The sequence below is a fragment of the Symphodus melops genome (assembly GCF_947650265.1).
Source record: "Symphodus melops genome assembly, chromosome: 1".
In the NCBI taxonomy this organism is placed as follows: Eukaryota; Metazoa; Chordata; class Actinopteri; order Labriformes; family Labridae; genus Symphodus; species Symphodus melops.
The window spans coordinates 12,504-27,500 of record NC_136691.1 but is presented as its reverse complement, the minus strand read 5'-3'; the positions used below and the strand labels follow the sequence as shown (position 1 = coordinate 27,500).

The window sequence follows — 14,997 nt, the reverse complement described above, 5'->3', positions numbered from 1 at the left end:
CTAACCCTACCCCCCCAACATCTGTAATACTGACTCTAACCCTACCCCCCCCTGTAATACTGACTCTAACCCTACCCCCCCAACATCTGTAATACTGACTCTAACCCTACCCCCCCCAACACCTGTAATACTGACTCTAACCCTACCCCCCCAACATCTGTAATACTGACTCTAACCCTACCCCCCCAACATCTGTAATACTGACTCTAACCCTACCCCCCAACATCTGTAATACTGACTCTAACCCTACCCCCCCAACATCTGTAATACTGACTCTAACCCTACCCCCCCAACATCTGTAATACTGACTCTAACCCTACCCCCCCAACATCTGTAATACTGACTCTAACCCTACCCCCCAACATCTGTAATACTGACTCTAACCCTACCCCCCCAACATCTGTAATACTGACTCTAACCCTACCCCCCCAACACCTGTAATACTGACTCTAACCCTACCCCCCCCCTGTAATACTGACTCTAACCCTACCCCCCCAACATCTGTAATACTGACTCTAACCCTAACCCCCCAACACCTGTAATACTGACTCTAACCCTACCCCCCCAACACCTGTAATACTGACTCTAACCCTACCCCCCCAACACCTGTAATACTGACTCTAACCCTACCCCCCCCCAACATCTGTAATACTGACTCTAACCCTACCCCCCCAACATCTGTAATACTGACTCTAACCCTACCCCCCCTTGTAATACTGACTCTAACCCTACCCCCCCCCAACACCTGTAATACTGACTCTAACCCTACCCCCCCCAACATCTGTAATACTGGACTCTAACCCTACCCCCCCCAACACCTGTAATACTGACTCTAACCCTACCCCCCCCAACATCTGTAATACTGACTCTAACCCTACCCCCCCAACATCTGTAATACTGACTCTAACCCTACCCCCCCCAACATCTGTAATACTGACTCTAACCCTACCCCCCCAACATCTGTAATACTGACTCTAACCCTACCCCCCCAACATCTGTAATACTGACTCTAACCTCCTACCCCCCCAACCTCACATCTGTAATACTGACTCTAACCCTACCCCCCCCCAACATCTGTAATACTGACTCTAACCCTACCCCCCAACCTCACATCTGTAATACTGACTCTAACCCTACCCCCCCCAACACCTGTAATACTGACTCTAACCCTACCCCCCCCAACACCTGTAATACTGACTCTAACCCTACCCCCCCAACATCTGTAATACTGACTCTAACCCTACCCCCCCCCCCAACATCTGTAATACTGACTCTAACCCTACCCCCCCCAACATCTGTAATACTGACTCTAACCCTACCCCCCCCAACATCTGTAATACTGACTCTAACCCTACCCCCCAACATCTGTAATACTGACTCTAACCCTACCCCCCCAACATCTGTAATACTGACTCTAACCCTACCCCCCAACATCTGTAATACTGACTCTAACCCTACCCCCCCAACCTCACATCTGTAATACTGACTCTAACCCTACCCCCCCCCCCTGTAATACTGACTCTAACCCTACCCCCCCAACATCTGTAATACTGACTCTAACCCTACCCCCCCCCAACACCTGTAATACTGACTCTAACCCTACCCCCCCAACACCTGTAATACTGACCCTACCCCCCCAACACCTGTAATACTGACTCTAACCCTAACCCCCCCAACACCTGTAATACTGACTCTAACCCTAACCCCCCCCCCCAACACCTGTAATACTGACTCTAACCCTACCCCCCCCAACACCTGTAATACTGACCCTAACCCCCCCCTGTAATACTGACTCTAACCCCCCCCCTGTAATACTGACCCTAACCCCCCCCCTGTAATACTGACTCTAACCCCCCCCCCCCCCCTTCAGTCTGATCTCATAAATCTTCCTTTAATTTGTGTTTTTTAATGTTCATTTTATTATTATTATTATTTAGCTCCACTGGCTAACACTAGTTTAGCATCTGAACTTCTTTGTGTGCAGGTGTGAAGTTTACCTGCGGGAGTGACGTCACTGTTCAAACACAAAGTGAATATAAAGTAAAATAAATGTTGACTCACTGAAAGTTTCCTCTGGAGGAGAAACTGCAGCTTCCGTTAAAACCATGACAACAGATAGAAACAGGACTTCGGTCTCATGTTTTTAATCTTTGATGTTTTTAATCGCCGTCGTTTGTTTGTTCAGATTTCAGACTTTAAACTTGGACTAAACTAAACCCGGACCCGAACTGAGACTTGGAGACTTTCTCTGAGAACAAGTTCCTGAACTGCAGCTGGACTCTTAAAAACTAGTTCATCCAGCAGGAGAGGAGACGCGACCAGTCCAGAACCAGGAAGATCCCAGTCAAGTTAGAACCGCACAGACGGATCATATCCGGCGGAAGCTTTGCCTTCACAATAAGAGCGCAAAGTTTAAATAAATATGGAAGCGTGAAATTAATACAAAAAAACCTTTACTGGAGTTCAGTGGTAAACACAAGGTTAGATATTCAGACCTTCAGAAGAAAGAGCACCATCAGAAAGAATAACAATAACAATAATCAAATATGCTCCAAATAAAAAGTCAAAAACGTTTTGAATGCGACAAACGGGAGTCTGGATCAGGTGTTGTTGACCAGAACTCTCTGTGATCTGTTGGTCCGGGTCCCAGATGAAAGCGGGCTGAGTCAGACGTGGGGCTGCAGGGTTAGGGTTGCAGAGGTGACAAACAGGAGTCTGGCTCAGGTGTTGGGCTGCTCCAGGTGTGTGTGGATGGTGACGCCTCTGCCTGCACAATGAGCTGATTGGAGCGTGGTCACCTGGGATTCTCTGATGACCTTCATCATGAGACATGTGAAGGTCACAGGCCGGAGGTCATTCAGAGGGTTAGGGGGCTTTTCTGGAGGATGGGGGATCTGAAAGGAGGAGAGATAATCCGAATAATACAGCCCTTAAAGTTTCTGCGTGTGATGACGTCATCTTCACGGACTTTACGTGGAGTCTCGCGTTAACTCTCATGACACCTTTTGACAGGGTCTGAAGGTTGTAGTTCCCGGCGCTACCTCCGGGGGCAGCAGAGCGCGTCACTGCAGGATCTCAAACAAAGATCAGAGAAGAAGAAAAATAGACCCAAAACAAACCTGAACGCTGCACGTGCGGACCACGAACGGCTGATCAGTGACCTGCGGGGTTTACACCGGACAGATTAACGGGCAGCTTCCGGTGAAGATGGACGAAGAAGTGACGGTAAATCTGAGAGACCGGAAGCCCATAAATCTACGCGCTGGCTCACGTGTGGCTCATAGTTAGCCGTCACGTGACTCCAAATACAAACTAGTGTCAAACTGACGAGAATCTATATGAACTAAATCTATGTTTTTATTTACAGTATCTGATGTTTCAGTGAACTAATCCTTCAGGTGGTTCTCACCTGGACTCTGGACTACCAAGCAGGATTTGGGTTCAGGACTGAAGTCCCAGCATTAACTCTGAAGTGACCTCGCTGACCCCAAGCCTGCTTCGTAGTCCAGACCCCAAGCCTGCTTTGTAGTCCAGACCCCAAGCCTGCTTTGTAGTCCAGACCCCAAGCCTGCTTTGTAGTCCAGACCCCAAGCCTGCTTTGTAGTCCAGACCCCAAGCCTGCTTCGTAGTCCAGACCCCAAGCCTGCTTTGTAGTCCAGACCCCAAGCCTGCTTCGTAGTCCAGACCCCAAGCCTGCTTTGTAGTCCAGACCCCAAGCCTGCTTTGTAGTCCAGACCCCAAGCCTGCTTTGTAGTCCAGACCCCAAGCCTGCTTCGTAGTCCAGACCCCAAGCCTGCTTTGTAGTCCAGACCCCAAGCCTGCTTCGTAGTCCAGACCCCAAGCCTGCTTCGTAGTCCAGACCCCAAGCCTGCTTCGTAGTCCAGACCCCAAGCCTGCTTTGTAGTCCAGACCCCAAGCCTGCTTCGTAGTCCAGACCCCAAGCCTGCTTCGTAGTCCAGACCCCAAGCCTGCTTTGTAGTCCAGACCCCAAGCCTGCTTTGTAGTCCAGACCCCTGGCGTTTCTCACCTCTACCTTTGTGTTGCTCTTCTTAAGGGTCAGTACTATGAAGCGAGGTCAACAGACCCGGGTCTCTTCTTTAGGGGGTCAGTACTACAAAGCAGCATCCACAGATCAGGGTCTCTTTGGGTGATCTGGCTTCAGTGGTCCTGACAGAAGAGATCCTGATTAACCTTTGTGTCTCTGCAGGCCGGGTACACGGAGTCCTGCGCCCAGTGCTCAGCGGTGGATTGGGGCGTTTCAGACGAGGGTCGGTTCTACTGTCGGTCCTGTCTCAACGTCATTGAGGTAAACAACAACAGATGACTCACTCAGACCGGTCTCGGGGTCTTGTTCAGGAGTGAGGTGATGATGTAGCGTGAGATCGACAGATGGATCCATTCCAGCATGGAGACCACCACTCGAGGGACTCCAGCGCCCCCTGCAGGAACAGGCAGGGGACGTCACTCAGGCTTCAGTTCTTATTTACATCCTGTCACCGTTTCCTTTTGTCTTCAGAGAACCAGAGAGGTGGTGGACCCGACCTTCACTCCCGGCTCCTCCAGAATCTCCACCATCGGCAGAGGGAGCAGGACCAAGAGGAGCGGTCGGTGTTTCGCTCCTCACTATTTCATTTTTCTTTTCTCTTAAGATTAGTTTTTGGGGTTTTGTGCCTTGATTGGAGAGATAGGATTAAAGATGGTAATCAGAGAGTGGGAATTGACACTGGTTGGATTCGAACCCGGATTGCCGGCGTTAAGGACTACAGACTCCATATATGGGACACTAACCACTGCTTTCCCAGGAAGGGAATATAAACGCTGATGTCCGTTTAACCATGTCAACAGCATTTCTCTGTATCTGGTGAATCCTGGATTCTTACTGGGGGGGGGGGGGGGGGGGGTCATGGGGGTCTCATTTGGAGGAATCTATAACATCTTGTTGTTCCAGATAATATTCTTGGCTCTTCCTCTGAAAGCTCTTTAGCACCCCCTTGTGTGCAGTAGGCTGTAACACCTCGCCCTGCCTAAGTAGTGAATCTTTTGTCTTAGGAGTTTGGGCACCTCGATCCTTCTACTGCTTGTAGTGGTCTGCCATTATAAATCCCTGAAGCTGTGTTAGGGTTAGCATGTGAGGGTTAGCATGTGAGGGTCCTGTGTTAGGGTTAGCATGTGAGGGTCCTGTGTTAGGGTTAGCATGTGAGGGTTAGCATGTGAGGGTTAGCATGTGAGGGTCCTGTGTTAGGGTTAGCATGTGAGGGTCCTGTGTTAGGGTTAGCATGTGAGGGTTAGGGTTAGTATGTGAGGGTCCTGTGTTAGGGTTAGCATGTGAGGGTTAGGGTTAGTATGTGAGGGTCCTGTGTTAGGGTTAGCATGTTAGGGTCCTGTGTTAGGGTTAGCATGTGAGGGTTAGGGTTAGCATGTTAGGGTCCTGTGTTAGGGTTAGCATGTGAGGGTTAGGGTTAGCATGTGAGGGTCCTGTGTTAGGGTTAGCATGTTAGGGTCCTGTGTTAGGGTTAGCATGTTAGGGTTAGCATGTTAGGGTTAGCATGTGAGGGTCCTGTGTTAGGGTTAGCATGTGAGGGTTAGGGTTAGCATGTGAGGGTTAGGGTTAGCATGTGAGGCTCTCCCATATATACCTGGATATCATTTAGTGTCATTCTATAAATGGCTGGCTTTTTACTTCTTCAGGCAACGTTTGGAAGAGGATTCATTTAAACACCTTTGGACTTAAATTATGGGATGGGATTAAATTCCTGTAGTTTGGGTTTAAGGGGGGAGCGAGTGTACCCAGCTCGGATTCTTCAATGACTTTATATGTTGGTATGTAATTAAAAGTTAGAACCATTTATAAGTTTATGCATTAATTCAAACGTGATGAAGATTGAAATTCATTGTCAACAACACTTTAATTTACGATTCATTTGTTTGTGTTTAGAACGCGGCCGGCTCTGGATGATCTGTGAAGGTTTCCAATTCATCCTGAAGAATCAAGCCGACGCTCTGCTGAGACTCGGAGTCCAAACACAATTCAAGGTCTGATGATGAAGATGGTGATGATGATGATGGTGATGATGATGATGATGGTTTTGATGGTGTGTGTGTGTGTGTGTGTGTGTGTGTGTGTGTGTGTGTGTGTGTGTTTCAGGACCAGGTGCTGTGTGAGCTGTGGAGACTCTACCTGCAGAAGAGTCGTCAGGCTTTCACACACACACCAGTGAGGAGCACCCAGTTTAAACTGGTCAGTTCTTGACAGACGCTTGTGTTCATAAACGTTCTTATTATAAATGTCATGTGATGGTCGTGATGGTGATGATGGATTTGATGGTTAAATGTTTGTCTTCAGAGACGGCCGGGCTCAGACTCAGAAAGTGGCTCAGAGTCGTTCGTCATGTCGGCCAGTGAAACGGATGGAGAGACAAACCTGCCCAGCACGGCGGGATCAAACGCAGGTACAATCAGTTAACACAGTGGTGTCCAAACTTTTTTTCTTGCGGGCCAAAATTGTCACGTTAGAATCGCTCACGGGCCACAGGGTTTTTTTGTTTGTTTTTTTTAAATATTGGAAGGAACTTTTTGTAATGTAAATACACAATAACTAATTGCAGTGGGAAACTGTTATATTCTAATTTTTTGGAAAGAATAGTCAGGCTTTTATAGGTCTCCCTCGCTAACATGAAAAAGAAAAAAATAACAAAATATGCCATCTGATGAGGCCTGGGGCCAAAATTTTCTGATTCTTCGATTTGAAGTCAAGGGCCACAAAAAATCCACTCAAGGGCCACAAATGGCCCCCGGGCCGCACTTTGGACACCCCTGAGTTAACATGTAAAACGTAGAAGATTAACATGTTTAACATGTAACCCTAACCCTAACATGTTTAACATGTAACCTTAACCCTAACATGTTTAACATGTAACCCTAACCCTAACATGTTTAACATGTAACCCTAACCCTAACATGTTTAACATGTAACCCTAACCCTAACATGTTTAACATGTAACCTTAACCCTAACATGTTTAACATGTAACCCTAACCCTAACATGTTTAACATGTAACCCTAACATGTTTAACATGTAACCCTAACCCTAACATGTTTAACATGTAACCCTAACCCTAACATGTTTAACATGTAACCCTTTGACGTGGACGTGAGGTTCTAATGCTCATTTAGGGATTAAAGGATTTTAACACTTGTTGTTTTTAATCTCTGTTCAGTGTGAAAGTCATCTTTGTTATTTTCCCAGAGAGCCACAGTGATTGGTCAGTCTGTTCAGGATCGGTGGACGCCGCCTCTTACCTGTCGACGCAGCGGAGGCGAAGCCACGGTCTGATGAGTATGAAGAAGACTCTCGCTCTTCTCCACATCGCCCTCACCTGGAGCCGCGAGCCGCTAACACTGAGCGACCTGCTCAGGTAACACACACACACACACACCTGTTCAGGTAACACACACACACACACACACCTGTTCAGGTAACTAAACACACACACCTGTTCAGGTAACTAAACACACACACCTGTTCAGGTAACCAAACACACACACACACCTGCTCAGGTAACTAAACACACACACACCTGTTCAGGTAACTAAACACACACACCTGTTCAGGTAACTAAACACACACACACACACACACCTGTTCAGGTAACTAAACACACACACCTGTTCAGGTAACTAAACACACACACCTGTTCAGGTAACTAAACACACACACACACACACACCTGTTCAGGTAACTAAACACACACACCTGTTCAGGTAACTAAACACACACACACACACACACCTGTTCAGGTAACTAAACACACACACCTGTTCAGGTAACTAAACACACACACCTGTTCAGGTAACTAAACACACACACACACACACCTGTTCAGGTAACCAAACACACACACACACCTGTTCAGGTAACTAAACACACACACACCTGTTCAGGTAACTAAACACACACACACACACCTGTTCAGGTAACCAAACACACACACACACACCTGTTCAGGTAACCAAACACACACACACACACCTGTTCAGGTAACTAAACACACACACACACCTGTTCAGGTAACCAAACACACACACACACACCTGTTCAGGTAACCAAACACACACACACACCTGTTCAGGTAACCAAACACACACACACACCTGTTCAGGTAACCAAACACACACACACACCTGTTCAGGTAACCAAACACACACACACCTGTTCAGGTAACTAAACACACACACACACCTGTTCAGGTAACTAAACACACACACACACCTGTTCAGGTAACCAAACACACACACACACCTGTTCAGGTAACCAAACACACACACACCTGTTCAGGTAACTAAACACACACACACACCTGTTCAGGTAACTAGACACACACACACCTGTTCAGGTAACTAAACACACACACACCTGTTCAGGTAACTAAACACACACACACACACCTGTTCAGGTAACCAAACACACACACACACACCTGTTCAAGTAACTAAACACACACACACCTGTTCAAGTAACCAAACACACACACACACCTGTTCAAGTAACTAAACACACACACACCTGTTCAGGTAACTAAACACACACACACACACACCTGTTCAAGTAACTAGACACACACACACCTGTTCAAGTAACTAGACACACACACACCTGTTCAGGTAACTAGACACACACACACACACCTGTTCAGGTAACTAGACACACACACACCTGTTCAGGTAACTAGACACACACACACACACCTGTTCAGGTAACTAGACACACACACACCTGTTCAGGTAACTAGACACACACACACCTGTTCAGGTAACTAGACACACACACACACACCTGTTCAGGTAACTAGACACACACACACCTGTTCAGGTAACTAGACACACACACACACCTGTTCAGGTAACTAGACACACACACACACACCTGTTCAAGTAACTAAACACACACACACACCTGTTCAGGTAACTAAACACACACACACACCTGTTCAGGTAACTAGACACACACACACCTGTTCAGGTAACTAGACACACACACACACACCTGTTCAGGTAACTAGACACACACACACACACCTGTTCAGGTAACTAGACACACACACACCTGTTCAGGTAACTAAACACACACACACCTGTTCAGGTAACCAAACACACACACACACCTGCTCAGGTAACCAAACACACACACACACCTGCTCAGGTAACTAAACACACACACACACCTGCTCAGGTAACTAAACACACACACACACCTGTTCAGGTAACTAGACACACACACACACCTGTTCAGGTAACTAAACACACACACACACCTGCTCAGGTAACTAAACACACACACACACCTGTTCAGGTAACTAAACACACACACACACCTGTTCAGGTAACTAAACACACACACACACCTGTTCAGGTAACTAGACACACACACACACACCTGTTCAGGTAACTAAACACACACACACACCTGTTCAGGTAACTAGACACACACACACACCTGTTCAGGTAACTAGACACACACACACACCTGTTCAGGTAACTAAACACACACACACACCTGTTCAGGTAACTAGACACACACACACACCTGTTCAGGTAACTAAACACACACACACACCTGCTCAGGTAACTAAACACACACACACACCTGTTCAGGTAACCAAACACACACACACACCTGCTCAGGTAACTAGACACACACACACCTTGAAGCGCTCCATTTCAGTCCTGCTAAGTCTTTGAAGGTCCTGGTCCTGTCGGGTGGTTTCAGGTTGGTGAACGAAGGTCACGTCCCGTACATCAACGCTTACGAGGAACTTCCTGAAGAGATGAAGCTGGAAGGCAAAGACTCGCTGATCTTCAGAGTGGAGGTCAGATCTTTATTCTCTGCTCGGGTCTCCTGTCAGACGCCATTTGTTTGACGTGCTTTGGTTTCCTCCTCAGAGCGTCCCATCACACCGGGCCGTGCATCAGGAAGCGCTCACCCTCATTCTGTTCCTCAAACTTCCTGCTTTTCCTCCAATCAGCTGTCAGAGTCTGCTGCACCCCGCCCTGCTCAGCCTGCGCTACCTAAAGGATGCTAATCTGCCTGGTAACAGATGACTGTTCGATGTGTTCGTCTTATTAGCTGACTCTGCAACATTTTGATGATGGTGAATATAATTTCAGATGAGCTCCACCCGTGGCTCTGCAGGTTGGTGGAGCGTGCCGACATGGCAGATCAAACGCTCCACACGTTCGATCCTTCGTCTCGCCCCGCACTGCCACGGTACGACGTGCAGACCGCGGCCCTGCTGATCGTCACCATGAAGCTGGTCTTTGGCCTGGACGACCACACGGAGTGGTAACTGTGATTCGACCTTTACAAGGATTTAATTACGTCCAGGGAACATTTTCATCCGAGAAGAATCCGGAAGGACATCAGAATATTTAAGTGAAGTTTGTAACGACGTGTTTGGAGAGTTTATTCAAGGTGGATTTTTGTGTATTTCAGGGATTTATCAAATGATGCGGGTGATCAAGATGACCCAGGTGAGCTCGTAAATAAATATGAAAACTTATCATGATGTTGGAAAAAAAAAACCTCCATATTTTGAAAATCCTTTAAAGAAAGAAATAAGAAAAGTGAATACTGTCGTTCTGAACATGAATGCTTCGGTTTCTTCTTAACGGTGAAATAAAGTTGAAGTTGTTTGACAGGAAGCGTGTTCAGTTTGAGGAGGTGGTTCAGACTTTTGCAGGCCACTCTGATCCGAGCTCAGGACAGGAGAGACAGAGAGTTTGCGAGGTGAGACACGAGGACCTTAAAACACAGACAGTAGAGGACTTTAAAATATCTGTTGTTCCACCAAAGTCCATCACTTGTGTTTACAGTGTTTTATTTTCTGTTTCTCTTGATTGACAGGAAACAGTGGAGATCAAAGAAGCCTCTTTACATGAACAAGAAGGAGCGATACGTCATGACCAAAAAGAGACGTAAGAATCTGCGTTAGAGAAGAAGTCTTTGACTGACACGATGATGATGAAATGATATTAAACGTGATGCTGTTAAAAGTGGGCTCAAAGTTTGTTTGTGTGCAGGGATAGCCGAGCAGCTGCAGCTCTGTTTCCAGAAGCTCTCCTCCAGGCGGGCGGCTGCAGAGCCAGTTAGTCCGTCCAGCTTCAGGTTCAGTTGGGGGGACGAGACCGGAGCTGATGGTCCCAGTATGCACCACATGAAACTGGGTGGAGCTGTGAGCCTGAAAAATGACTTTCTGACCCCGTCTAACCCGACATACTGGCATCCATCACTGAAACCCTGCTTCAGCGGGTAGGTCAGCTGTGAAGAGACAAGAAAAAATAACAACCCGTTTACCTGCTGCAGACGTTACAGTCTGTTTACCTGCTGCAGACGTTACAGCCTGTTTACCTGCTGCAGACGTTACAGCCTGTTTACCTGCTGCAGACGTTACAGCCTGTTTACCTGCTGCAGACGTTACAGTCTGTTTACCTGCTGCAGACGTTACAGTCTGTTTACCTGCTGCAGACGTTACAGTCTGTTTACCTGCTGCAGACGTTACAGCCTGTTTACCTGCTGCAGACGTTACAGTCTGTTTACCTGCTGCAGACGTTACAGTCTGTTTACCTGCTGCAGACGTTACAGTCTGTTTACCTGCTGCAGACGTTACAGTCTGTTTACCTGCTGCAGACGTTACAGCCTGTTTACCTGCTGCAGACGTTACAGTCTGTTTACCTGCTGCAGACGTTACAGCCTGTTTACCTGCTGCAGACGTTACAGCCTGTTTACCTGCTGCAGACGTTACAGTCTGTTTACCTGCTGCAGACGTTACAGTCTGTTTACCTGCTGCAGACGTTACAGCCTGTTTACCTGCTGCAGACGTTACAGCCTGTTTACCTGCTGCAGACGTTACAGCCTGTTTACCTGCTGCAGACGTTACAGCCTGTTTACCTGCTGCAGACGTTACAGTCTGTTTACCTGCTGCAGACGTTACAGCCTGTTTACCTGCTGCAGACGTTACAGCCTGTTTACCTGCTGCAGACGTTACAGTCTGTTTACCTGCAGACGTTACAGCCTGTTTACCTGCTGCAGACGTTACAGTCTGTTTACCTGCTGCAGACGTTACAGCCTGTTTACCTGCTGCAGACGTTACAGCCTGTTTACCTGCTGCAGACGTTACAGTCTGTTTACCTGCTGCAGACGTTACAGTCTGTTTACCTGCTGCAGACGTTACAGCCTGTTTACCTGCTGCAGACGTTACAGTCTGTTTACCTGCTGCAGACGTTACAGTCTGTTTACCTGCTGCAGACGTTACAGTCTGTTTACCTGCTGCAGACGTTACAGCCTGTTTACCTGCTGCAGACGTTACAGTCTGTTTACCTGCTGCAGACGTTACAGCCTGTTTACCTGCTGCAGACGTTACAGCCTGTTTACCTGCTGCAGACGTTACAGTCTGTTTACCTGCTGCAGACGTTACAGTCTGTTTACCTGCTGCAGACGTTACAGTCTGTTTACCTGCTGCAGACGTTACAGTCTGTTTACCTGCTGCAGACGTTACAGTCTGTTTACCTGCTGCAGACGTTACAGCCCTGTTTACCTGCTGCAGACGTTACAGTCTGTTTACCTGCTGCAGACGTTACAGCCTGTTTACCTGCTGCAGACGTTACAGCCTGTTTACCTGCTGCAGACGTTACAGTCTGTTTACCTGCTGCAGGCGTTACAGCCTGTTTACCTGCTGCAGACGTTACAGTCTGTTTACCTGCTGCAGACGTTACAGCCTGTTTACCTGCTGCAGACGTTACAGCCTGTTTACCTGCTGCAGACGTTACAGCCTGTTTACCTGCTGCAGACGTTACAGTCCGTTTACCTGCTGCAGACGTTACAGTCCGTTTACCTGCTGCAGACGTTACAGCCTGTTTACCTGCTGCAGACGTTACAGCCTGTTTACCTGCTGCAGACGTTACAGCCTGTTTACCTGCTGCAGACGTTACAGTCTGTTTACCTGCTGCAGACGTTACAGCCTGTTTACCTGCTGCAGACGTTACAGCCTGTTTATCTGCTGCAGACGTTACAGCCTGTTTACCTGCTGCAGACGTTACAGCCTGTTTACCTGCTGCAGACGTTACAGTCTGTTTACCTGCTGCAGACGTTACAGCCTGTTTACCTGCTGCAGACGTTACAGCCTGTTTACCTGCTGCAGACGTTACAGTCTGTTTACCTGCTGCAGACGTTACAGTCTGTTTACCTGCTGCAGACGTTACAGTCTGTTTACCTGCTGCAGACGTTACAGCCTGTTTACCTGCTGCAGACGTTACAGTCTGTTTACCTGCTGCAGACGTTACAGCCTGTTTACCTGCTGCAGACGTTACAGTCTGTTTACCTGCTGCAGACGTTACAGCCTGTTTACCTGCTGCAGACGTTACAGTCTGTTTACCTGCTGCAGACGTTACAGCCTGTTTACCTGCTGCAGACGTTACAGTCTGTTTACCTGCTGCAGACGTTACAGTCTGTTTACCTGCTGCAGACGTTACAGCCTGTTTACCTGCTGCAGACGTTACAGCCTGTTTACCTGCTGCAGACGTTACAGCCTGTTTACCTGCTGCAGACGTTACAGCCTGTTTACCTGCTAATTGGGACCAATGAGAGCTCTTCTTCTTCTTCTTCTGCAAAGGAAGTGTCGGAGTCATTACTTGGAGGTGGAGCCAACGCTGCCGCGGACGTTCGTCTGGCTGCTGCAGCTCTTCAGCTTCCTGCTGGATGTGAAGCCGGAGTATCTGTACGAGGAGGTGCTGAGTGTGGAAAGACGAGTTTTCAGTGACAAATCACCTCGTAGGAGGAAGACCAGGACCAGAACTGAAACCAGGACCAGAACTCTTCCGGGGAAACCTTCAGTGGAACAGTTTTAGTTATTTGAGTTCAGAACATAAAATCTTTTTCCCCATTGTTGCTTTGACAGACAATCAATCATTATGTTATCTTACGTTTCACATAAGGCAACGCTGGTGTGACTGCTTATTTGACCTTGCATGAATATTTAGGAGATAAATGATCAAACTTCATGAAGCTTTATTACTCAGTCACTAACCCTAACCCAATGGGCACATAAATCTCCTCTCTGATATTTCACCCTCCTGCTGCTGCTTTTGTTCTGCAGCTGAACTGAAACAATGAAGACAAAGGAACTGCAGAGAGCTGCAGTGACACACTGTGACCAGCAGGGGGTGACACACACACACACACACACACAAGCAGCAGGTTCATTCATGCTCTGCTTCAAACAACATTACATTCATAATGTTGCCTTACACACGTGAAACATGTTGGAGGCTCTAATAAAAACTATTCATACACCTGATTTATGTTAATGAGCAAACAGTCTGACCTTTAACCTTTTCATACCAAAATGTGTGAGCTCTTCAGACGGCGTGCAGAGAACGCCTATTATAATAACAGATCGCTTTATAACATCTGTAATATATTAACATACATGGAGCCGACTATTATGGGATGTTTGAGACTGGTTGCTATTCAAGACAGACAATTTCACTAATTACAGATGAAGAAGAAAATCTCTGTAAATGAAGAAACTTTAAAGCTCATAAGGAAACCAGATGTTTAAAGTGAGTTTCATAGTAATCAGCATGTTAACTTATCAAGCTCATGATACTTTTAGAAGACTCAAGATTTGGTTTTATAACATTCAGACAAGTTGTCTCATTTCAGTCACATAATACCAAAGAATGAAACCCTGTGGATCACCCTCAGATTGACACGCTCACCTTGTTCTCAGCCTGAGGGGTTTTTTATTCACATGGCCAGAAGTGATGTGGGGAAAAAGGGAGAAGCAGTAGGGGCCAGGGGCCGGGGCCAGGGGCCCGGCCTCTTGTGGTATCTACCCCTAATGCCTGGGCTCCCATCAGCTCCCATCAGCTCTCTGAATAGGCAGAGCTCGTCTACCTCCTCAGGAGCAGGGGCCACCTCCTCTTGCCATGGAAGGAGGTCATC

At 47.4% G+C, this 14,997-nt stretch overlaps 2 protein-coding genes across 4 annotated transcripts in view; one reads left to right on the top strand and one right to left on the bottom strand.

The window, feature by feature from the left end:
• The window catches only part of adam17b (ADAM metallopeptidase domain 17b), an 11,413-nt gene extending 9,029 nt beyond the window's left edge, over positions 1 to 2,384 (bottom strand). For all 3 annotated transcript variants that reach the window (XR_013778703.1, XM_079338710.1, XM_079338711.1), the window contains exon 1: positions 2,062 to 2,384. Coding sequence is in view for 2 of the 3 variants with exons in the window: in XM_079338710.1 (XP_079194836.1) it covers positions 2,062 to 2,107 (46 nt within the window). In the remaining variant the exon portion in view is untranslated. The remainder of the gene's footprint in view (positions 1 to 2,061) is intronic.
• Positions 2,385 to 3,017: 633 nt separating this feature from the next.
• taf1b (TATA box binding protein (Tbp)-associated factor, RNA polymerase I, B) lies at positions 3,018 to 13,913 on the top strand. The gene is made up of 15 exons (XM_079344045.1): positions 3,018 to 3,225; positions 4,208 to 4,306; positions 4,517 to 4,604; positions 5,936 to 6,033; positions 6,146 to 6,238; positions 6,344 to 6,449; positions 7,246 to 7,414; positions 9,766 to 9,865; positions 9,939 to 10,086; positions 10,164 to 10,338; positions 10,489 to 10,526; positions 10,695 to 10,782; positions 10,900 to 10,970; positions 11,076 to 11,304; positions 13,664 to 13,913. Exons 1-15 carry the CDS (start codon positions 3,208 to 3,210, stop codon positions 13,896 to 13,898), a joined length of 1,755 nt encoding a protein of 584 aa, XP_079200171.1. The 5' UTR covers positions 3,018 to 3,207; the 3' UTR covers positions 13,899 to 13,913.
• The last annotated feature ends 1,084 nt before the right edge of the window (positions 13,914 to 14,997 follow it).

Excerpts from the sequence above, each read along its gene's own strand:
- taf1b (XM_079344045.1), top strand. Across the intron at positions 4,605-5,935 it reads GAGCAGGACCAAGAGGAGCG|AACGCGGCCGGCTCTGGATG; the intron begins GTCGGTGTTTCG and ends GTTTGTGTTTAG. Across the intron at positions 6,450-7,245 it reads CACGGCGGGATCAAACGCAG|AGAGCCACAGTGATTGGTCA; the intron begins GTACAATCAGTT and ends TTATTTTCCCAG.